General features: G+C 42.6%; 1 protein-coding gene across 3 annotated transcripts in view; it reads left to right on the top strand.

Annotated features, from left to right (window-relative positions):
• Positions 1-25,159, top strand: part of LOC140202236 (RNA-binding protein Nova-1) — a 334,247-nt gene that overhangs the window by 265,912 nt on the left and 43,176 nt on the right. For 2 of the 3 annotated variants that reach the window (XM_072267131.1, XM_072267123.1), the window contains exon 5: positions 287-324. In XM_072267131.1, the coding sequence (XP_072123232.1) occupies positions 287-324 (38 nt within the window). Of the gene's footprint in view, positions 1-286; positions 325-5,027; positions 5,083-25,159 lie in introns of those variants that run through there. The other variant, XM_072267114.1, reaches the window with a different exon arrangement.

The raw sequence follows: 25,159 nt of genomic DNA, 5'->3' as shown, positions 1-25,159 counted from the left end.
AACTGTGAGCACTGAATACACATTATCCCGAGCAAATGTTCACTTATGCATATTGACACTTGCATTTCCAAATTTTAATGCCTGATAATTTCTCAGTTATTGCATTATCTAGTTGGAAACTATGGGTCATTATAATTTTAAAATTGAATAATAGTCATGTTTATCGTATAACTGGGTTCTGACCATGATGTGTGTAGTACCGCAGAACACGTCAGTTTCCCAGATATATCCCTATTAAAGGAGTGGGGCTTGAACTACTCTTTACATGTGTGTCTCTTTCTGCCAGGTTTCCAGTTCAACGCGGATATCTACGTATACAATACGGTAAGAGTGCATTTGAAAAGTAAATACGCCTCGTTTCAGCAGTGCACATACCTAACAAATGCCAGAGGACAAACACTGCCCGGCTTCGATCATTGCTAATAAAGTCTAATTTATTTCACGCTTACATGATCTGCTAGTAAAGTTTTGGCTTTGAAGTACACGTGACTATGTCGTTGCAACTGGCTTTTGAAAGTTGAGACAACCTTGTATCATACAAACATCGACAAACGCAGCTGGCCGGTTTGACGGGTAGATAACAGAATTACAGGATGGTCTCATCATAACCATGTAACAGTGCATTCCTTACCACCAACACCCGCTGAGCTTTCAAAAAAAAAGTCTAAAGTCACTTTGGTTCCTCGATCGATCGCCTTCGCGATATCTGCTACGTCCCGGAGTAAATTTAAATATCTTTGTCAGATATCCCTGCCACCGTATCCCTTCCGAGAAGAAAATCCTGTCTTTTCAAAACTCCTCGCCGTAGAATCATGTTGGTAAAATTCTTCTGCATCCTCTCCAAAGACTTTAAATTCCACCCTAGCCCGTAGAGACAACACTAAAACTGTGTTCAACATGGCTTCGCCTCTTATCCACCTTGCCTCTGGGTGCAAAGCCTGGGATTCAGTGGCCTTTGGTAACTGATCCGGCAATTTCAATGGATAATGCACAAAAGCACCTAACAACCCCTATCTCCTTGTACCGTTTTAGTTTATGTTGCAATGTCACGACTTCCCATTTTTCCTACCAAGATATACACTTTCTATGACGTCAGCCACATGATCACCTATTCCACCAGCCTCTTCACTTTAAAGTTTTATATAAAAAAATGTAATTATTAAAATACATTAAGAAGAAAACTGCGGTTCCGGAATGAACTCTAGGCAACTCCACAGTACTCTTCACTTCTGATAACGTTGACGATACTCCTTTAGAGAGGCAGCGCAGTAACAGGTACTTCCGGTCCAACGAACCCGCGTCATGTGACCAATTAATCTACTAACTCGTATGTCTTTGGAATGTGGGAGGAAACCAGAGAACCCGGAGGAAAACCACGCCGACACGGGGAGAACATACAAACTCCTTACAGACAGCGGCGGAATTAAACCCGGGCTGCTGACGTTATAATGGCGTTGCGCGCACCGTTATGCTACGGTGCCGCCTTTTAAGTAACATTCATTGTTACCCAATTCCCCATCCAAAGCATCACAGCCCGTTTTATTGCATGCCATTGAATCTCGATGATGTTTGTGTGTGACATTTTAATAAATGACTTTTGGCAACCCATAAACCAGATTAGCTCCATTTTTCTCATTATGCTCTGTGTCACTTTGTCAAAAAAAAACCTGTCAGGTTAGTTGAACATAATTTGCCTATAACAATTCCATGCTGGCTTTCTCTGGTCAATCCATATGTGCTAAAGGGCCGCTAATACTACTCCTGATATTGTTTCTAGAACTTTTTTCACCAGCGAAGGTAAACTGTCTGGTTTGTGATAGTTGGGGTTATCCATACAGCCTCTTTCTGGATGTGACCGCAATCATTATAGGCTGGGCTCGCCATAGTCCTTCAACTGTACAGGGCGCAATCCGTCTGCACCAGGTGACTTGCCCACTTTACATTCAGGTGGCCTTTCCATTTCCCCTTGTTATCCCATACATAATCTCATGATTTCTTTTGATGAGACGCTGACAGTCTTCTTCTTTGATGCCATTCTCTCTTTCAATATCTCTGCCTCCAAGAGCAGATTTCCCTTTTGATCTCTGATAGGCCCCGCCTCACACACTCGAGGAATATTTTTGGATTCCCTTTTATGTGTGTTGCCAGACTTCTCGTGCTCTCTTTGCATCTGTTATTTATTTTAAAACATCATCTGAACGTTCTGGGATCAGCCTAGTTCTCAGTTTTGTTAACAACCTGGAATATATTATTCAGTCATTTACATCTGCTCTTTTTTTTTCATCCTTTTTGATTATCCGAGGAGCTGTGGCTTTAATCCCTACCCGTCGCTCACGTGGAACTGTGCCTAGACTATGGCTGAAGCATTCACACTTCACAGTTCAGTTACTTTTCTGTCTGCCAAATTGTGATTCCACTTTACCCTGGATAAATCTGTTTTTATCCCATTGAAACTGGCCCTTCTCCAGTTAGATTTTACCTTGGAATGGCCTATATGGTTTTCCAGTTTGTCTTTTCTAGATTGTCATCCAATATATTTCCAAAGCCAAAGGTAGGTTCCCTACCGGAACAAAAACACACTGATCAGAAAGTTGTCCCGAACGCCGTGCAAAATTTCCTCCCATTCCGAACTCCTCGTGTTCATCGTGTCCATATTTAAATAATTGGTTTCGTCCACTGTCACCATTCTGTCTGTGGCTATCATCCTCTCATTCTATCTTATAAATTTGGTCTTTCATTGCCCTGAGTTGACAGCCGATAGAAATTCCCAAAATCTCTTCCTTAATTCCAGTATACACACACACCATCATGCCAATATTCTCCTTGATACACTCCTACATCCCCTCTTCCGCTTTTGACCTACTTCCCTAGATTCAGAACCCAAGCCTATCATTTATTTTTAAACCAGTTCTCTGTTATTGTCCTGCACATCGATTGACAAATGTCAGGTGTAATTTTACGGAACAATCCAGAATAGATCTGAATCTCCTACCTCAATACGTTTGGGATTGCGTGCTTCTACGTGCGAGGGAGTAGATCTTGCAGGTGTTTCGGCAACTGAGTTGAAGCCACACAAGACTTTTCAGGGTTACTGTGAAGATATAGAATAACTTATTCTGGGCAAATCAAAGCAATCGGATTCATTTTATTTCCTTATTACTGATGCACATCTTTACTGTCGCAATTGCAACTGTGTAAAGGAGATGGAGTGTTCAACGATTCAGATCTGAGTCCTTTATTAAACTGTGCACACCGGACATTTTATATAATTTTAGGATTGTTATAGACATCTCATTTGTCAAAAATGTCTTGGTTTGAAAATTGAGGTCGGAGAGTATCAGAAATCGGCGTTCCCAGTTCTCTTTCCCTTTTATGTTGACTTGTAAATTTATATTTTAGATATTTTAAATTGTATGCAGTTCAGTCGCTTGTTGTATACAGTTAGACATGATAGATGTATTTTATTTGTGTATATCAATTAAAAGACAAATAATAGTTTTCTAGAAAATAGTTTGAACGTCATCTTATTGTATGTATTGTGTGTGCGCGGGGAAAACGGCGCTGCCCCATGACCATGACCAGAATCTACCTCCAACGAAATATTTAATTATAAATTAAAATAATAATTCACTATACTCTTCACTTGAAATATTTTTTAAAATGCACGCAGTGTAGTGGGAAATGAACTTGTATCTGCAGTGAGAAGGACCTGCTGGATCCTTTTATTCTAGAAAGTGAATATAGATGGCAATTTTGTTAGATTGACCTTGGCCAAATAATCTCCATTTAACACGAATTGACCGCCCAACGTTAGTTTTGTCTACCTATGTACTCCTCACTCCTGGCACCAACAAAGCAAGGAATAGCATTTCAGTTAAATGCAGTGGACGTTATTTTCCCTCTCTCCAACTTTCTCCGATCTCATAACTGGGTGTTCGCACTTCGACCCACGGCGACCTTACTGCAACCGGCATGACCAGGTACTGCGATCACTATGGAGCCGTGCCGCCTCCTCTAGTTGGATTTGATTTCACTATGCCGCCGTGAGGTACAAAGAGATTCGGTGTGCGGACTAAGTAGGCTCAGTAGAGTGAACAGTCTGCCAGCGTTACGGTGCTCATTGTCCCTTCTTTCTCCCTCGAATGCAAACAGAGTCAGGGTAGCTATCTTACTGTGAATTGGTCTCAAGGGTACTAGATCCCCAGCGGTAACTGAAATAGGATTACCGCACTCGGAGTATCCCCTGACACGGAGGAGAGACAGACCTTGGCAACTACAATGACAGCTACAAATCTGCGGAGAGAGCGGGGTATCGTTGGCTGGCGTTGAAATGAATGATTGCACCCAAATGCGACACACTGATATCTGATTCAAGGCACGCTGCTCTAACACAGTCTGCCTTCTCTTTCATTACGTCGCCCCTCTTTTCACTTTCCTTTCCACTTCTATTTTCCAGTGGTTCACGTATACTTTTATTTTCAATTCCCTTGTTTTAAATTCTAAGATATTTTTCACGTTACTGCGATGATATTTTGTTTTCAAATTGAGAATAAGAATACCAATTCAATTTATAAAGCCCTTTTAATCGCGAAATTGTATTGAATAAAGTGACGGCATTTTGTTTTGCTTTCTGAATAAAATCGTTTGTTAGATTGCTACAAATGCGTTCTCTCCATGCTCCGATCCTGCTATCCTGCCGCTGTTCACTGACACTTAAACTGAAGAGGCCTTTTTGGAAGGAAGAGGAGATTAATCTGCCAGGTGTCCGGCTCTGATGATCTCCTGACAGTGAAGGGCGACACCGCATCTTCACAATGACTGGTGTGTGTACGGTGATCGGTGGAATATTAACCCGCACTGAATTTATCGAAGTACCATTTAAGGGTATCAGATCTGTGTTCTGCGCAACACGGTGCCGCAACCGTGTCACTCGGATCGACGTAGACTGAGCGAATCTACATTCCCATCGCAATTTCTTTGATTGATCCTCGTTTCATTTAGTTGTTGATAGCGATCTTTCATTATAGGTGGAATGCAAGGTCAAAGCATGAAGCGAGGAACAGATAAGCAGACGGAAAAGGAGAGGGAGCCAGCTATCGCTTCTGCAAAGCTGCCTCTTTTTGCTATTGCTGAATTTGTTCTCCCCGATACGCACATTGTAACCCAAATGATTCACTTCGACAACACCAACAATACTCGTTGAATGGAAGGTTGTTCCGTGGAGTGGGTATTACTGACTTAAGAATTTAAACTATTTACTTCTCACCCGCAATTAGAGAATGCTGTCTGTGCGACCCTGTTATAAATCTGGAGATCTCCAATCACTGACCGAGTCTCACCCATGGAGTTCCTTATCCCCAACACTTGGTTCCCTGATTATTTTTTCATTCGTATGATTGACTGTGTTTCCCACATTAAAGTTTAACATACAGTTGCTGAAAGGACAAAATGATTCATACTTTTACAACCAATAATTGTACACACACTAACACTACAATTATTTTTAAAAGTATCGTACAGAATATATGTGTTTCCCATTTGGTGTGGGAATAAGATTATACAGTAACTATTTTGCGTAGAGTGTGGTTCGTAAAACATTCTCCTGGATCTTAAACCGCCTTAAATTGGCGAGTCGAACGCAGAAAAAGCGGGGTTCGGGATCCGCTTGGATCCCAGAAGGCTATGAGAACTCCCTCGCTCTATAAACAAGCATGTCTTTAATGTGGATTTATGAAAGAGAGCAGGGAAACTCGTGGTTCACGCGTTTTTTTTTTGTCAGGTGTTGGGCTGGGTAAACATGAGACCGGGCAGACCGCCACACTGCAGCGATATTAAAGTCGCGGCACAAATTCTACCAGGGATCTGTTTCATTCGTCAACAGTTCATCCTAGAGAGAAGATGCGTTTAAATATCATCAACACTTGTCCCGTTTATGCGTTTGATATTGCTGGTCAATTTGTGATTATACGGCACACTAATCTTCATTTAAAATTGCCGAATCCCGCAGGTCACTCTGCAGTACAATGACTCTTCGTACTGTTGCGCTGACGTTCGATGCAGGAAGGAGATGTGCATAACATACCAATGTTCTGATTACATCTATGGTTTGAAGGATGCAGCGAAAGCGGCAACTTTCAGCCGAAAGCCAGACACTTGTTAACATTACTCAAACCACCTGTGCCGCTCCCGGACTCGAGCCTCTCGCCGCCCGAGGAAGGTGGTGAACTTGGTGTGGAGAATCCTGCGACACTGACACATCTTGAAGGCCAGGCGATTCAATGCTCAAAATAATTTTTGCGTTGAGGTGAAGCAAAAAGAAATGCTTTTACTTTGCATCGCCCAATGCGACCGTGTTAATTTAGTTCCCGAAACAGCGGTTTTGTTTAACACGCCCGAGGCTAGAATATGCAGATTTGTGCTCTTTTGACGCTGGTTGCAGTAGGGGTGACCTTACAAATGACGGCGAGTCAGCATCGGTTCATTGCACGCCTCTCAAAAAAGGCCCTCGATGCACAAGCAGTATAACGAGCGAATTGGGTTTATTGCAGCTGCCTAATGATTCAAAAAGAGATTAAGGCAGTAGCTGTAGCAGGTAGGGTTCTGATACAAAAGCCAATCAAAACAGTGAGTTTGTCAACCCAAAAAAAAAGATGAAACAGAGAGTGAGAGAGTTTGGGGACGTTTTGCTGTGTTAAGGAGTGAAGGAAGCACATGATGTTTCGTCGTCTACCGCCCGAGCTTAACCCCGGGGTAACGATGGAAAACCATGTTGCCAGTGTTCTCAGAGCGAAACCATTCCAGGAAGGATGGAGTAGGGCAAATCAATGTAAAATATGCCAAATGCTCACAGTTGCGGCAGTTGGCTGTTTTCTCAGCTCACATGTGCGCGGGGTTGAGTGACTGGGTGGCGACCTGAGACAAGACATCGGCCGCAATCTCAGGATCTGCTGACTGTCTGTAAAACGTTGATAGACACTGACTGATCATTTGACCCTTAAGGAAATTAAATATTGTGGTGAAGGCTGCTTTACACACACACACACACACACACACACACACACACACACACACACACACACACACACACACACACACGTTTATTGTTCCTGACAGTCGGAAACTGTAAATACAGGCGAAAGCCACACTTCTTTCCCGTTTCTTAGTGGAAGGCAATCTGCCGCCTGCACTCGAACTGGTGTTGGTCGGGGAAATACAGTAGAAAACGGCAGAACACTCAGCGGGTCAGATAGTGTTGGTTGGGAGAGAAAAAGGATTAAGCCTCTATCAGAGCAGAATGATAACCTCCGTCCCGACCCTGAAACATTATTTGTTTCTTTCTCCACAGACGCTTCCTAACCTGTTAAGTGTTTCCGCCACTTTCAGTTTCCCAATTGTAGATTTCCAGCACCTGCAGATTTATTTCGCTTTATAAATCGAGGTGAAACTCCCGATTTCTTTTTATTCACTTGGGTCATACAAAGGTGGGTATCTATTGTCCTGAGAGCAGTTAAAAACAAGTCGGTCGCTGTGAAAGCGGCCTCTTCGATTTAAGTATCTCAACTGCCGCAGTGAGATTCGAATTAAAGTCATAGGTTCAATTCTCCAAGCCCCGGGATACCAATCCGAAGGGGGACCACAAACAGCCAAGTTTGCCATTCGGCTGATGGAATACACACAGGGTTATTATTGAAGCCACAACCCGTTAATGAATAACCAACAAAATCTCTGGCAACAGAGATATCAAACATATTTCAGGGCAGGGTTCAAACGTCGAACACTTGCAGCCTTATCATCGATGGTATGTAGATGCTGATTTTGACAGATGATTAAAGTTTAAAGTATTTCTCCCCTTTCACGGAGTTACCTCCAAAGTCATCGCCAAGATGGTTGAGCATGTTATCATTAATTGCTTCCGTAACCGGGTGTTCCGCCACTGTTTGGTGTCCAGACCTGGGAGTCTAAGTGTTCAATAATATTGAGTTTCCTGATTGTGACAATCAAAACTGCTCCCCATCAGTGTCTGCAGCGTAAATTGGGTGTGAACTGATTTCACAGAAGTGAAACATCCCCCATCGCCTCAAAGCAAATCACTTTGACACTTTCGGGGCAAAGCAAAGTACTTGCCGCGAGCGATGCAATTTCATGCAAATAGTTAGCGAGAGCGGCGGGGGGGGGGTGGAATCTCCATTTCAAGCACTCGTTTAAACTCGGTGAATAATTTACAAGCTGTTTCTTCGCCTCGAGTTTAGACGGTAAAAGGGAGTCGTTAGTATCCAGAGTAGTATTCAAACACCCCTGCTCTGAATCTGTGAATTTTACAGGAGGCCACTTTTCTTGCTGTCTGCTAATCCCTGGGTTTGTTCTTTTTATCAAAATAAATTTATACCCCGGCGTTGTTAAATAGCTTGTGACTCATATTTCTGATTCTTATTTCTGAATCATATTTCATGATTCGTAGGGAGACATTGAAAGGGGCGTTTCGAGAGGGCTAGAATATAAAAAACAAGGATGTAATGAGGCTTTATAAGGCATTGGTCAGAACACACTTGGCGTATTCTGAGCAGTTTAAGGCCCCTTATTTAGGAAAGGATGTGCTGGAGAGCGTCCAGAGGAGATTCACAAGAATGAACCCGAGAATGAAAGGCTTAACGGTTGATGAGTGTTTGGTGGCCTATAGTCGCTGGGATTTAGAAGAATGAGGGGTGATCTCATTCAAACCCTACGAATATTAAAAGGCCTAGATAGAGTGGACTTGGAGATGATGTTCCCTATAGTGGGGGAATTTGGGACCAGAGGATACAGCCTCAAAATACAATGATGTCTGTTAGAATAGAGTTCAGGAGCAACTTCTTTAGCTAGAGGGTTGACAATCTGTGAAATTCATTACTACAGAAGAGTGGGAGGGCAAAGCCATTGGGTGCACTTAAAGTGGATGTTGATAAAATTTTGATTAGTAATAAGGTCAAAGATGATAGAAGAAGGCGGGAGAATGGGATTGAGAGGGATGAAAAACCAACCATGATGGAGTGGTGGAGCAGTCTCAATGGTCTGAGTGGCCTAATTCTACTCCGATATCTTACACAGAGTTGGACTAAGTACTTCCAATTAAATGGGGGGGGGCGGGAACAATCTAGTTTGAAGGGTGGAAGAAACACCTGCCACTGCTCCACCCCACTTACACAGCCTCCCCCCCCCCCCCCCAAACACAGTGATTATTTGCTATTCCACACCAGGCCACCTTGATTACACCTTCGATCCTCAATATCAGCCCTATTCATGACGTTCTCATTTTCAGACCGGCCATGTTTTCACCATGGACATTGTGGATGTTGTTTTACATTTCTCTGGCCCTTTACTGGTTATGAGTGTATTTTCACACTGCCCTCAATGACTGGACGTGAATGCTGTAACCACCACTATCACTGGCATATCTCTACCCCTCTACCACCAACACCATGTCAAACCTTTAAGGCAGGGTGTCATAGTCTACAAACTGTCCCTACAAATTTCAAAATTCGAAGTAAATTTATAATCAAGGTGCGCACATGTCACCATATTCTACCATGAGATTTATTTTCTTGCAGGCATTCACAGTAGATCCAAGAAATATACCAGAATCAATGAAAAACCACAGACACAGACTGACAAGCAACCAATGAGCAAAAAGACTGCAAATAGTAATAGTAATTTACTTCAAACTGATTACAATCAAGTTGGCAAACATCATTCACCAAAATCTTCCTTTAAAATACCAACTCATAAAAGACACCATACCTTACAATAAATACAAGCTTCATCCAGTTCTACAGTCAGATCCTTTCAAATTATTTTACAACCAATCTATTATCACGGATAGGGCAATCCATAATAGCTGTCCAGATATAATATGACAGGATAAACAAACAAGAATAATTTACTTAATAGATATAGCCATTCCAAATACACATTACATACAGAAATCAGTAAGTGAAAACCACCAGAAATATCCTGAATTAAAAGAGGAAGTGGAAAGACTACGTAACATGTACAGCATATACATTTTCCCAATAGTAATATATACAACTGGAACCATCCCAAAGACACTGCACAACAGCATTAAACAATTAAACCTACACAGCAACATTTATGTCAATCTCCAGAGAGCCACAATGCTAAACACAACTAGAATAGTCAAAAAGTTCCTAGTTACTGAGAAATAAGGGTTGTCCCCGTACCTCAAGTTTTACCAGATTGAGCTGAGAAAAACATGTTCTCACCATGTCTCCAGTGCTCGGTGGGCCAGAAGGGTCTGTTATCGTGCTGTATCTCTAAATAAATGAATAAATATTAATAATAACAAATAATACTGAGAACATGAGTTGTAGAGACCTTGAAAGTTCGTCCATAGGTTGTGTTCAATGATCAGTTCAGCGTTGTGGTGAACTCTGCTTCAGGAACATGATCGTTGAATGTTTCTGAACCTGGTGGTGTTGGAAACTCCTTCCTGGTATTTCCTTCCCGATGATAGCAGCGAGAAGCGAGCATGACCTGGGCGGTGGGGGTCCTAGGATGCCTGGGACTTACTTTCGTGCAACACATACAAAATGCTGGAGGAACTCAGCAGTCCAGGCAACATACGGGGAAAAGAGTAAACAATCAAGGGTCTCGGTCAGAAACGTCGACTGTTTACTCCTTTCCGCAGATGCTGCCTGACCTGCTGAGTCCCTCCAGCGTTATGTGTGTGTTGCTTGGATTTCCAGCGTCTGCAGATTTCACTTTTTTATGATTCGTTTTCTGGAACTCTGCAGTTCGTGTTTTTGTTTACTTTTTTTTACTATTTGCGAGATTTGCCCTTTTTTGCAAGTTGGATATGTGGTAGTCTTGTTGGTATTCTTTTACTGAACTCTTTGTGGTTTTTTGTGTTTTGTAAATGCCTGCAAGAAGCTGAGTCTCAAGATTGTATATGAGATACATACTTTGATAGTGCATTTGAACTTTAAACTTTGATAATGCTAGTACCCAAGAACCACGAGCATACATTTTTCTGCATGCCATTTGTTTGGGCTTATATGGCCTTCGAAACAACCCACCTTTGTTCACCTGAGGATGTAGGTGAGGTGAAATTCCACCTTGTTCCGGCGGACACATCTGACGGTGGCGTGGCTAGGGGAGAAATGAACTCTCCTCGTGAAAAAACACACTGGGGGGACAGCTCCAGAACACTAGAATTTTCTACGGCTTGGAAGGTTAGTTTAAACTCTGGACAATCCTCCTCCTGTCCGGATACCACACAGGTATAGTGCCACTCTATGGCGCTTTATACTACCCCTTTGTGGTCAGAGTGCAGAGAAGATTTACTAGGATGTTGCCGGGTCTTCAGGAGTTGAGTTACAGGGAAAGATTGAACAGGTTAGGACTTTATTCCTTAGAGCGTAGAAGAATGAGGGGGGATTTGATAGAGGTTTACAAAATTATGAGGGGTATAGACAGAGTTAATGCGAGTAGGCGCTTTCCACTAGATTAGGAGAGATAAATACGAGAGGACATGGCTTTAGGGTGAAAGGGGAAAGATTTAGGGGGAACATTAGGGGGAACTTTTTCATTCAGAGAGTGGTGGGAGTGTGGAACGAGCTGCCACCTGACGTGGTAAATGCGGGCTCACTCTTAAGTTTTAAGAATAAATTGGATAAATACATGAATGGGAGAAGTCTGGAGGGTTATGGACTGGGTGCGGGTCAATGGGACTAGCGGAATAAAGTTTCGGCACAGACGAGAGGGGCCGAATGGCCTGTTTTCTGTGCTGTTGTGTTTTATGGTTCTAGTTATTCTGTCGCGAAGCAGATCCGCTCAAAACACTGTCCACACAACAGGGATATCGGTCCAATTTCCAAAGGACGGCAAACATAGAAACATAGAAAACCTACAGCACAGTACAGGCCCTTCGGCCCACAAAGCTGTGCCGAACATGTCCTTACCTTAGAACTACCTAGGCTTTACCCATAGTCCTCTATGGGTAAACAGAATGAACTGGGTAGGCTACATAAAATATGAAAATCGCAGCCGCTGGATATTTGAAATAAAAGTAACAAATGCTGGAAACACTCAACGAGCCAGGCAGTATCTGTGGAGAGAGTAATAGAAGCCTGAAACCTTAATTCTTTCCCTTTCCACGGGCGCTGGCGAACCGGCCGAGTGTTTCCAGCATTTGCTGGTTTTCTTTTCGGAGGTAACCACAGACTGTCACCATTGTCCATTGTAATGATCATGTTTGAATGCCCTTTCTGCACATTTGCAGCAGTGAAAGCAAAGGCATCCCTTTAAATCACAGACACAGTGTGTGGGTTTAATGTTAGATGTTGTAAATGCAACGGGTCAAAGCCACTTATCTATCGGAGAAGTAAGTGTGTGTGTGTGGGGGGGGGGGGGAGGTATCAATTACATCTCACTTATCTCGCCCTCCAAGTCTCCAATTAAAATGTGCATCCAGAGCGGTTTCCGACCTTTGCAAATCACCTCTAAAACCTAAGCGGATACTTCTGGATCTTAATCTCTTGCGGATAGATTCCACTGTCCGTGAGTGTTTACATTAATTAAAGCTTCTGAGTGCGAATGCGTTCTTTGCAGCAAACAACTCGCGTGTTTCCCGTGTCTTACAGCGAGTGAGCTCCATGCACCCTCCCCACTGACTGACAGTCGAGCTGGTGAGCTTTCTCGCAGCGGTTTTGTTTTTTGTTGCCAGGTGAAGTACTGCGCATATCTCTCAGCCCCGCTCTAATAACTACTAGTGTTGCCGAGGTCCCCGCTGTATTTCGAAGCGGGAGAAAAGCAGCGCAGAACATCGCTCTAGTCTTAATTAAAATTATAATCCGCATCATTTCCGAATCTGCATTATTCACAGCTGTTAGATGCGGAAACCGTCCCTAATTCATGTGGTGATGATGATTTTGTGTGTGTGTGTGTGTGTGTGTGTGTTTGTGTTTGCTTTCTGGACCCATACTCCCAGCCAGCCTGATGAGAGCATGGAGGCTGTCGGCTGGGGGCGAGGGAGGACGGTGCTGCAGATGGAAGGGTTTATCCTTCCCGGGGCTACCCCCGACTGAAACCGAGCGCCGATTAGTTTCACACGAGCTGAAACCCTGCAGCAAATTTGTTCGGCAAGTGACGCAATCCTTACTGGTCTGGTGGTCGCCGCGATGTCTCTAGCGATGTAACCACCGCACTTGTTCATTAAGAACGACATTCCAGTGGCTGTGTCATTGCCCTGCGGTTAGCAACGGTAACACACAGACCGCAGTATATAGCCCCCTCTTTCTCTCCGAGCGAAGGCACTTCAAACCTTCGATTTACTTTGCCATATGAAATGTATTAAACTCCTAAGAACATAGGACATGGCAACACAGAACAGGTCCTTCAACGCACTATGTTGTGCCGAACTTTTAACCTATTCCAAGATAATTTCAACGCTTTCCTCTCACATAACCATCAATATTTCTTTTATCCATGTGCCTGTCTCTAAGAATCTCTTAGATATCTCTTACGTATCTACCTCTACACCGCCTGTGGCAATGCGTTACACGCACCCACTCAAAAAAAGACACCTTTGACTTATCACCCGCCTATACTTTCTACCAATCACCTTAAAATTATCCCCTCTCATTTTAGCCATTTCCACCCTGGGACAAAGGCGCTGGATGTCTACTCTGTGCCTCTTATCATCTTATGTACTGCTATCAAGTCACCTCTCATCCTCCTTCGCTCCAAAGAGAAAATCCCTAGCTGGCTCAATTCATCCTCATAAAACATGCTCTCTAATCCAAGCAGCATCCTGGTAAGTCTTCTCTGCATCCTCTCATAAATTTCCACATCTTTCCTATAATGAGGAGACTAGAACTGAAGACCATACTCCAAGTGGAGTCTAACCACCTTTTTATAGAGCTGCAATATTACCTCGCGGTTCTTGAACTCAGCACCGGGCAAATGAAAGCCAACACATCATACCCTACTTAGCTACGTAGCAACTTGTGCGACAACTTTGAAATCTCTATAGACGTGAGCCGCAAGCTCTCTCTGTTCCTCCACACTGCTAAGAATACTACCATTAACCCAGAACACTGCCTTCTGGTTCGACCTTCCAAGGTACATCATTTCTCACTTCTCCTGATTGAAATCCATCTGCCACCTTTCGGCTCAGGTATGTATCCTATCAAAGTCTTGTTGTAATCTGCAACAACCTCCTACACTATCCACAACACCAACCACCCCACCCTTCCATTTCTTCATCCAAGTCATTTAAACAAATCAGAAAGATCTGGAGTCCCAGAACTGATCCATGCGGAACACCACTGGTCACCAACCTTCAGACAGAATACGCTCCAACCTCTATCACCTTCTACAAGTCAATTCTGAAACCCCTCATCCAAGTTTCCTTGGGGTCCATGTTTGCTCACTTTCTGAATAAGCCTGCCATGGGAAAACTGTTCAAACGCCTTACTAAAATCCATATACACCACATCCACCGCTCTAGCTTCATCAATGTGCTTTGTCACTTCCTAAAAAAAACTCAATCTCGCTCGTGAGGCATGCTTCCCACTGTCCTGCTGACTAATCCCAATTTGACTAATCTTCTCCAAAATCCTGTAAATCCTGTCTCTAAATTTGCTCACTACTGATGTAAAATTCACTGGTCTATAATTCCCAGGATTATCCCTATTAACTTTCATGAACAAAAGACCACCCTGCAATCTTCTGGTACTACTCCTGTGACCAGAGGGGACAGAAGATCATCGGCAAAGGCGCGACAATCTCTTCCCTTGCTTCCCACAGTAACCTGGAGCATATTCTGACTGGCCCCGGGGATTTATCTATCCTAAAGTTTTTCAAATGTTCTAGCACATTCATTTTCTTAACGTCATTGTGTTTCAGTACATTACCCTGTTCTACGCTGTCTTCACATTCGTCAAGGTCCCTGTCACTGATGAATACTGAAGCAAACCATTCATTACGGACATCCGCAACATAGTCCGACTCCAAGAACGTGTTTCACATTTTATTCTGATCGGCCCTACCCTCACTCTAGTCATCTTTCTATTCATCACGTACACGTAGAACAACTTGGTGTTTTACTTAATCCTACCTGCTAAGGCCTATTCAAATCCCATTCTAGCTCTCTCAAGTTTCTTCCTGGCTACCTTATAACTCTGTCTGATCCTAAAATACATTTCTTTTTTCCTCTTGACTAGATGTTCTACATCTCTTGTCAATCATGGTTCCTTCACCCGAGCACACATTCCCTCCCTCAGTGGGTCAAGTATATCCAGAAGCCCCAGCAAGCGCTCCCTAAACAACTTTTATATTTCATTGTACTTTTCTGAGTACATCTGTTCCCAATTTACGCTCCCAGCTTCCTGCCTAATAGCATCATATTTCACAACCCCCCAGTGAAATACTTTCCCATATCGTCCGCTGCTATCCCTCTGTAAGACTGCTGAAGGCCAGGGAGTTGTCTCCGAAATACTCTCCTCTAGTCAACCCCTCCGATTGTGCCAGTAATCCTTCCCGACACAGCTAACAAATTCTGCCCCATCTAAATCTTTTGCACCAAGAAGGTGCCTATCAGTGTTAGAGTCAGCTATGATAATATCCGTGTTATTTTACAATTTTCCTGATCTGCTCGTCGGTGTGTCTTTTGCTATGGGCGGGGTGGGGGGAGGCATCTATAGAACCCCCCCACCACCACCACCACCACCCCATACAGTGATCGTTCCCTTCCGGTTTCCCATTTCCACCCACACTGATTCAGTAGACGACCCCTCCCGGGCATCATCCCTTTCTGCAGCAGCAATCCCCCTGATTAGCAATGTCACTCCCCCATATCTTTTACCTCCTCTACCAAAGGAGGTGTGGAGGTGTGAGGCGCTCCCTCCCTCCGCTAGCCTGCAGGTTACCCTTGGGCAAGGTGTAGCACCTGCTTAGCCCCCCGATCAGGGTCACGTGAAGCCACTGGAGCAGATGGTGGATGGTCCTATGAGCAAGTGGTGCATATCTCGTCCTCGTTATGCAACCACTAACGTGAGACAGACAATCTCTAAAAAGTATTGCTAATGGCTGGGGGTCACCCGTCTTGTAAAGACGCTGCACAGAAAGGCAGTGTCAACTCACTTCCTTAGAATAAGTTGCCAAGAACAATCATGGTCGTGGAAATAACATGATCGCCTACGTCATGCGATACGGCACATCATGAACTGGGCCTCTGTAATGACCCCAACGTCATAACTTTATGTGCTGATCGATGCTCCAAGAAGTTTATCACCCTCGTTCTCGATACCTCTCGCATTAAAGACACATTTCAACCGAACCAGTTATGCTCCATCCACTGCCTTCTCACAGTCTCTCCACACGCTGCAGTTTAACCCCCACCCCAATAAAAAGCTGGAGCAAACCTGCTCACAAGGATATTGGTCTCTCTCGAGTTCGTGTAATCCACCCCTTTGGACAGGTCACATCTTCCCCAGAAGAGATTCGAATGATCCACTGATCGGGAACCGTGCCCTCCACCCCAGCCCCGCATCATTTATTCAGCCACATATCCATTTGCCACATCCTCCTATTCTTACCCTCGCTGGCGCGTGGCACAGGCAGCAATCCAGAGATTACTACCCTTGAGGTCCTGCTTTTAGATTCCTCATCCCTTTTCCTATCGATGTCGTCGGTACGAATACGTACCGCGACTTCCAGCCCACCCCCTCATCTGAGACATCGCCGGCCCTGGCATCTGGGAGGCAACAGAGCGTCCAGGAGTCGTTTTCACGTGCACAGAATCTCCTTATTGAATCCCCTGTCCCCGTCGACTTCGCTCCCACAGAAGGCTGAACCACAGAGCCAGGAACCGTGTCAGAGACCTTGTCGCATTGGTACATTGCCCCACCCCCATAGCAAGCAACGTGTAACATTTGGGCGTGAGGGAATTATAAAGACAGTTCGAATGTAGATAACGAACAGTATTCCCAAGGACTGTAGATTTTAAAATCAATTATATAATCAATTAATACGTCATCTTATTGTGGTTCTTTTTGTTAAATCTGCCTTCACTTTGTTAGTCAGTGCCATCGAACGCTTAGCGTTTAAACAATAGAACAGCTAAAGCGGCTACTGGAACCGAGTCCTGGAATTCGGGAATTACAGCACAAAGTTCGGCCCTTCGGCCCTCTAGCGGTCATCAGGCTCCTGTTTAACAGGAATCCCACTTTATTCTCCCCGTCAGCCCACCCCACCCCCACTCCGCAAATTCTACCACTCACTTAAGTAGTAATTTTTCATGGCCGATTTCACGCCAACCCAATCGAGCTGAAGACGCAAAAAGAAACAGATCCCTTTTCCCTCTGAGCGTTTTTTTCCACAACGTTCTTACTTTTACTTATGAAGCATCTCGCATGGTAGCTGTTTTGACCTCTGCATTTGCCCCGTGGTGTACCATTTAACAGAGTTGTAAATGTTTCAGTATTTTAACTGATAACTTAATTAGAGGAAGTTGGCTTGTCAGAATCTGAGTATTGTATATGGTTCCACAATCCCTTTTGTTAGTTCACTCATATGAACAAATACCCACAGCCTGATTGGGTTCATTTGTCAACCAACTGGAACCTGTCTCCTCTAGTTCTCAGACTTCGATGGCAGGAAATGGTCTCTCCTTATACACTCTATCAGCTATAGCACATACTGTGTACAGAACAACTTTAACAAATCATACCTCCCAAGGGACTTCACCATACCATCAAACTAAATTTGACAGTGTACCGCTAAAGGGGATACTGTATCAGGATAATGGCTAACAGTTTAGTTAAAAAAAAGAGGGGTAGCTGACAAACTGGTTAAGAGATAGATCTTTCTATATACTTCCCTGTTCTATGTAATCACTGTTTGCTCACCTCCGTCACCCACAGTCTCTCCAGGAGCTTGATAGCCACCCAAAAACGTGATGTGCAGAATTGGCCGACTGGTTCTTAACCAGCAGTCTATGAAGGATGAGAGTGATTTCCTTACTTCTGTATTCTATGTAAATTTATAAATCCAATGGTGCCAGGTGCTTTCTAAAGGAGTTCTTACAATCCTTCCCCCCTTCTTCAAATGTATGTCATCCCTAGATCTTCCTGTACCTAGAATTTATGAAGGAGACCCACAGCTGTGATTTAGAGCCCTATAGGCTGCAGATTGTTCACTAGAGACACCCATGTTTTATTGTTACTAATTCTATGAGCTGTATAACAAATGTAGAATCAGTATTTCTCACAAAAGAAATGAAAGAATCATAGACATGGGAGCAATTTGGAATGAATTATGAATGCCAAGGATAAGACTTGAATATTAAACTACATTGATTTGTTTGGCTTTCTCTGGTTTATTTAGTCGATTTGTAATAATGGCTCACAAGATCTTGTAAAAGCACAGACGTCTGATCCACAAACATAATCTACTATTGTTATGATGACTAATTATCCAGTGTTGTACATTTCACTTCAAGAATGGAAGCAGGGATCATTGAGGAAATAAAGTCCAGAGAGCCTCTTATCAATGTTGGGGAAGCTATTGGAGCAATTTCCTTGGGATAAGAATTATGTGCATTTGGAAAGGCATGGCCTGATTAGGGATGGTCAGCATAGCAAGTCACATCTAACAGACATGATTTTCATTTTTTTGAGGAAGTGACAAAAGTGATTGATGAGGGTAGGGCACAGGAGGTTATCCACAAGGACATTTGATAAGATCCCTCATGATAGACTGACCTAGTTAAGATGTCTAGGATCCCTGGTGACTTGGTAGCTTGGATTCTGGTGTGGCTTGCACATAAGAGACAGAGGGTCGTGATGGAAGGATGTTATTCTGGCTGGAGGTCGATGGCATCAGTGCTGGTCAGTAATACATATTAATGACTTGGACGAAAGTTTAGATGGGAGATTTAGCGAGCTTGCAGATGACAGCAAGAATGGTGGAATTATAGACAGTTAGAATGACTGTCAAAGGCTATGGTAAATTGATTGTAGGGAATTCAAGCAAGTGTGAGGTGCTGAACTTTGGGAGGTTAATTGCGAGGGAAGAGCATACAATTAATGGTGGGACCCTCAACAACACTGATGTAAAGAGTGATCTTGGAGTCCAGGTATATAACTCCCTGAAAGTGGCCAAATACTCAATAGGGTGGTAACGAAGGGACATGGCATGCTTGCCAATATATTTCAGGGCAATGTGTATAAGAGTAGGGAAGTCATGCTGTAGCTATATAAAACTCTGATTTTTGTGCACAGTTCTGGTTGCTGCACTACAGGAAGGACTTGGAAGCTTCGGAAAGGGTGCAGGAGAGATTTACCAGGATACTGCCTGGATTTGAGAGTATGAGTTATAAGAAGATGTTGTACAGACTTGGGTTGTTTTCTTGGGAGCATTGAAAATGGAGGGGAGGCCTTATAGAAGTTTATAAAATTATGAGAAGCACAGTGAGAATATTTTTCCCATGAGAGAATTGTAAAATACTAGAAGATAGGCGTTGAAGATAGGAGGGGAAAGACTGAGAGGAATGTACAGGGCAAATTTTTTCCACAGAGTACTAACTACCTGGAAGGAGCTACTTGGTATAATGGTAGAGACAGACACAATAGTGGCATTTAAGAGGCTTTTAGATAGACAGATGAAGGTGCAAGGAATGGAGGACTGTGAATCATGTGCAGGCAGAAGAGCTTTAGTATAATCTAGCATCAGGGTTGACACAGACATTGGAGACTGAAGAGTCTACTCACGTGCTGAATAGATCTATGTTCTAAACTTTACCCATAACATCCATGCCAGCATTTCCCATTCAGTTTTGTTGTGGTAACTGTCACAGTGGAGTCACAGCGTTTAGTCATCTGGTGGCTTTGTGAATAGATTTTCAACGCCCTTCTCAATCGAAATCATATCCCCCCACCAAATGCTCTATTTATCAATTAATAACCATGGACAATTCAGTCATTTCATAGAAAGCAGGAAAACACGTTGCCTAAAAATCTGCAGTTGTAATAGCAGTGATACTCACTGATATTACTGAGTTAAACTGAAAGCAACTTCAGAGCTCCACACGGTTTCAGGAGGAAATTAATGTAGGCAGAAAAAAAGTCAGCATAGAAGACCATTGTTTATTTAAATAAAAACAGAAAATGCTGAAAACACTCTGCAGATCAGCAGCATGTTTGGAAGGTAAAACAGGAGTTAATGCTCCTGGTTGAAACCCTTCATCAATACAAGTTCTGTTTAAATGGAATGTCTTTGATGTGAAACTTAACACCGCTTCTCTACCCATAGATGTTCCCCGCCCCCCCACCCCCACTATCCCACAACTGATCTTTGAGTATTTGCAGTATTTTCTGCTGTTATTTTAGATTTCCAGTATCTGTACTTTATACATTTCCAATATGAACATTTCTTTATGGATTGTAAGACTGGAAACTTTAAGGGAATTGGAAAGGCCAGGCCATAGGATTTTAAAGTAAGGAGGATAATTTTAAAATCAGGGAGTTTGTGGATCAGAAGTCACTGAAGATCGGTATCATAAATGTAAAAGCCAGTTGGGCTTTAGTGGAGGTGAGATCTCCCACTAAGTCCCATACACTCTTCCATGGACTTTATAAGTTTTGCTGCATCAGTAAATTAGCCCATATAATCAAAGACAGATCCACCACAAACAATCTCTCTTTTCCCCTCTCACATCAGGCAGAAGGTACAAAAATCTGAAAGTACATACCACCAGGCCAAGGACAGCTTCTACCCCGCAGTTATAAGATGACTGAATAGTCCCCAAGTACAATCAAATGGACTCCTAACCTCACAGTCTACCTGGTTATGCTCTTGCTCCTTGTCGTCTATCTGCACTGCACATTCTCTTAGTTAATGCACAGTTATATTTTGGACTATCACAATACACTGTGTAATGATGTGATCTGTATGAACAGTATGCAAAACAGGTTGTGACAGTTGGTGATTTTAACTTTCCACATATTGAATGAGACTCACATATTGTAAAAGGGTTGGGTGGGATAGAGGTTGTCAAATATGTTCAGGAAAGTTTCTTTGAGAGAGAGAAAGAATATAGGGCAGGTACTTGAGGAGTATAACAAGTGCAAGGGGACACTTAAAAAGGGATAAAAGAAGGCATGAGGTTGGTCTAGCAGACAAGAAGAAGGATAATCCCAGGTGTTTCTACAGATATATTAAGAACAAAAGGATAGCAAGAGACAAAATTGGTCTTGTGCAAGATCACAGTGGTAACCTATGCATGGAGCCAAAAGAGATGGGGGAGATTTTAAAGGTTTTTTTTGCATCTGTATTTACTCAGGAGATGGACACAGAGTCTATAAAAGTGAGGCAAAGCAACAGTAATGTAAGGACTGTATACAGATTACAGAGAAGGAGATGATTGCTGTCATGAGGCAAATTAAGGTATATAAATCCCTAGGGTCTGACAAGGTTTTCCTCAGACCTTGTGGGAGGCAAATGCAGAAATTGCAGGGGCCCTAGCAGAGATATTTAAAACATTCTTACCACGGGGGAGAATAGAATATGTTTTGTTAAAGAAAAACTTCAAGAATAAGACAGGGAATTATAGGCGGGTGAGCCTGACGTCAGTTGTGGATAATTTCTGAAAGCTATTCTATGGGACCAGATATATAAGTATCTGGATAGACAGGGCTGATTATGGATAGTCAACGTGGCGTTGTGCATGGTAGGTCCAATCCAACCAATCTTACAGAGTACTTAGAGGCAGTTACCAGGAAAGTTAATGAAGGCCAGGTAGTGAATGTTGTATATGTGGACTTCAGCAAGGCTTTTGACAAGGTCCCACATGCGAGGTTAACCAGGAAGCTCCAGTTGCTTGGTATTCAGGATGAGGTAGTAAATTAGATTCGACATTAGCTTTATGGGAGTAGCCAGAGTGTGGTAGTAGATGGTTGCCTCTTTCACTGGAGGCCTGTGACTGTGGGGTGCTGCAGGACTGGTGCTGGGTCCATCGTTGTTTGTCATCTATATCAATGATCTGGATAATAATGTGGTAAACTGAATCGGTAAATTTGTGGATGATATTAAGATTGAGGATGTAGTGGACAGCAAGGAAGACTATCAAAGCTTGCAGCAGGATGGGAAAAAAATAGTCTAAAAATGGCAGATTGAATTTAATGCAGCCAAGTGTGAGATGGTGTACCTTGGGAGGACAAACCAGCATAGGATTACACAGTGAGCGGTAGAGCACGGTGGAGTGTGTTGGAACAGAAGGATCTGTGAATACAGATCCATAATTCCTTGAACATGCCATCACAGGTAGGTAGGGTCATAAAGAAAGCTTTTGGCTCATTGACCTTCATAAATCAAAGTACTGAGTACAGGGTGAGATGGGATGTTATTTTGAAGTTGTAGAATGTGCTGGGGAGGGCTAATTTGGAGTATTGTGAGCAGTTTTGGTACCTACATACAAGAAAAATGTCAATAAGATTGAAAGAGTGCAGGGAAAATTTACAAGGATGTTGCCAGGACTTGAGAACTTGAGTTATAGGGAAAGGTCGAATAGGTTATGACTTTATTTCCGGGAGCATCGGCAAATGAGGGACGATTTGACAGAGGTACCGTCTACGAAATTATGAGGGGTATAGATAGGGTAAATGCAAATAAACTTTTTCCACTGAGGTTGAGTGAGACTAGAACTAGAGGTCATGGGTTAAAGGATGAAAGATGAAATATTTAAAGGGAACATGAGGACAAATTTCTTCACCCAGAGGGTGGTGAGAATGTGGAACAAGCTACCAGTTGAAATGGTGGATATGGGTTTGATTTCAATGTTTAAGAGAAATTTGGATAGGTACATAGATGGGAGAGTGATGGAGGGCTATGGTCTAGGAGCAGGACAATAGCTTGGCGTGGACTAGATGGGCTGAAGGGCCTGTTTCTGTGCTGTGGTGTTCTATAACTCTATAACTAAGTTTTTCACAGTACTTTGGTGTATGTGACAATAATAAACAATTCCAGTTCCAGTTCCAATCTGTAACTAGACCATGGCCTTTTCTGGGTTATTGTGCCACTGCTGTGTTAATGGGAATACTTTGTTCTGTTGTAACTTCTTTTGGAACATTTAGTTCCTGTTACAATTTCTGCAGTTTCATTTACCACCTGCCACGGTTATGCTTCGAGGTTTCAATAAACACTTCATGGAAGTGGACGTAGAGATGCTTCAGAGATAAGATCTGTTCTTCTTCCTCACGCCTTCCCTGTGGACAAATGCTAAGCATTTGCCATAATTCTGACAATTACATGAGATAGCAAGGGTGCTTTTACATGGTTTGAGTTAGCGTACAGACTTATATCAGTATTACAGTGAGCAATAGAAGAGCAGGAATAAAACTACTAAAGACATTTGGAAAGCAAAGAAAGCATCTGAAACTTAGAGGTCAGGAAAAGCAAGGAAAATTCAAAGTTTATTGATGAATATTTGAGAGTTAGGAAATAACCAATGAAAGAGGAGGTCCTATTAGGTAACCTGGATGTGGAAGCAACAAGCCTGGGCTATCAGAAGAAACAGGAACAAGAATAGATCACTTGCCCCCTTGAGTCTGTTCTTGCATTCACTGAGATGTTGTCTGTTCTCATCACAGCCCCCTTCTGCCTTAGCACTATTCTTAATGAAAAACGTCACACCCTTCTTCTTAAAAGAGGAGGTTTGTGTGAGCTACATTTAGTGAGATAGATCAAATGACTGAAAATACTAAGGAGTTTTGAATCTTTGCATGTTGATAGATCTGCCAGGCCCAGATGAAATGTTATCTTGAGAAAACTAAGGATGGAAATAGTAGTGGCTTTGATCTTTACTTTTCAACCTACTTTTACCAAAGGCATGGTGCCAGAAGACTGAAGGATTGTATAATGGTAACATCGTTTACAAAGATAGATTGGGTACATAGAGCAGGACAGACCAACATCAGTGGCAGGCAGATAATTAGAAAAAAAATCTTAGTAAACCCTGTTAGTCATCATTTCGAAAAGACCATGAACACCAAGAATAGTCAGCATGTACTTGTAAAAGAATGTCATCCCTGAGTAATGATTCTGTGAAACAACAAGGTAGATCAATAAGGATAGTATTTTTGAAATACATATTTGCAAAAGGTTTAAAATAAAGTAGTGGATGGCGGGTTGGTAAAAAAAAACAGTGAGATAAAGGACACAACAGCAATTTAGCTCCAAAATGGATTCAGTGACAAGGAATCATGGATAATATTTGGCAAGAGTTTTAGTAAATGGAAGGTTGTTGTCAGTGAGGTTCCACAAGGCTCAAGTCCTTTGCTTTTCATGGATAATTACAAATAATCGAGAGTTCATTGCTGGAGCCATGTTAAGGAATTTCATAGATGATATAACCATTGGCAGAATAATTAACTAAAAAGAATCATAATTTGCAGGAAAGAAGTAATGGATGCGAATTGGGAACTCAACCTAGAGATATGTGAAATGTTGTATTTGGGAAGAGAAATAAGGAAAGAATGATCTGAAAAATCTGAGAAACAGTATAAAAAACAACGGCTGCAAGTCTGGAGAAGTAGAAATAACTGTAGGTGCTGCAAATATGAAGTAAAAACAGCAAATGCTGGAACTACTCAGCAGGTTAGGCAGTGCTGTATGTGTGGAGAGAGAGTGAACGTTTCAGGTCATTGACCTTTCTTCTGAATTCAATATAAGGGAAGCATCCTTATTTCCATGAAGGCAGCTGTATTGGGTGATGCAGAGAACAAAAGATCATCCCATTTAGGAGTACTGTTTACCTTTCTGATCATGAAGGATGTAGAGGTGAAACATTAGGATGTTCCTAGGTCTGAAGAATTATAATTATGAGGAGGGGTTAGTCATGCAGTGTTGTTTGCTTTGAAACAATAAGAATCTGCAGGAATATGTAATTGCAATGGATAAATTTATCAGAAGCTTGAGAGAAACAACATTATTCTCTTAGTGAGAAAGTCAATAACCAGGGGACATAGATTTAAGGCACAGAAACAGAAAGTGCCTGGAAGACTTTGGACAGTAAACATTCATGGGCAGAAAAACTGGGATGATGTTTTGGATGGAAGAGCCTTCGTCAGAGCTAGAAAAGTGAGGAAACCAGTTGTAAAACAAAGGT

The sequence above is a fragment of the Mobula birostris genome, chromosome 1 (assembly GCF_030028105.1).
Source record: "Mobula birostris isolate sMobBir1 chromosome 1, sMobBir1.hap1, whole genome shotgun sequence".
In the NCBI taxonomy this organism is placed as follows: Eukaryota; Metazoa; Chordata; class Chondrichthyes; order Myliobatiformes; family Myliobatidae; genus Mobula; species Mobula birostris.
This window is presented reverse-complemented; position numbering and strand designations above follow the sequence as displayed.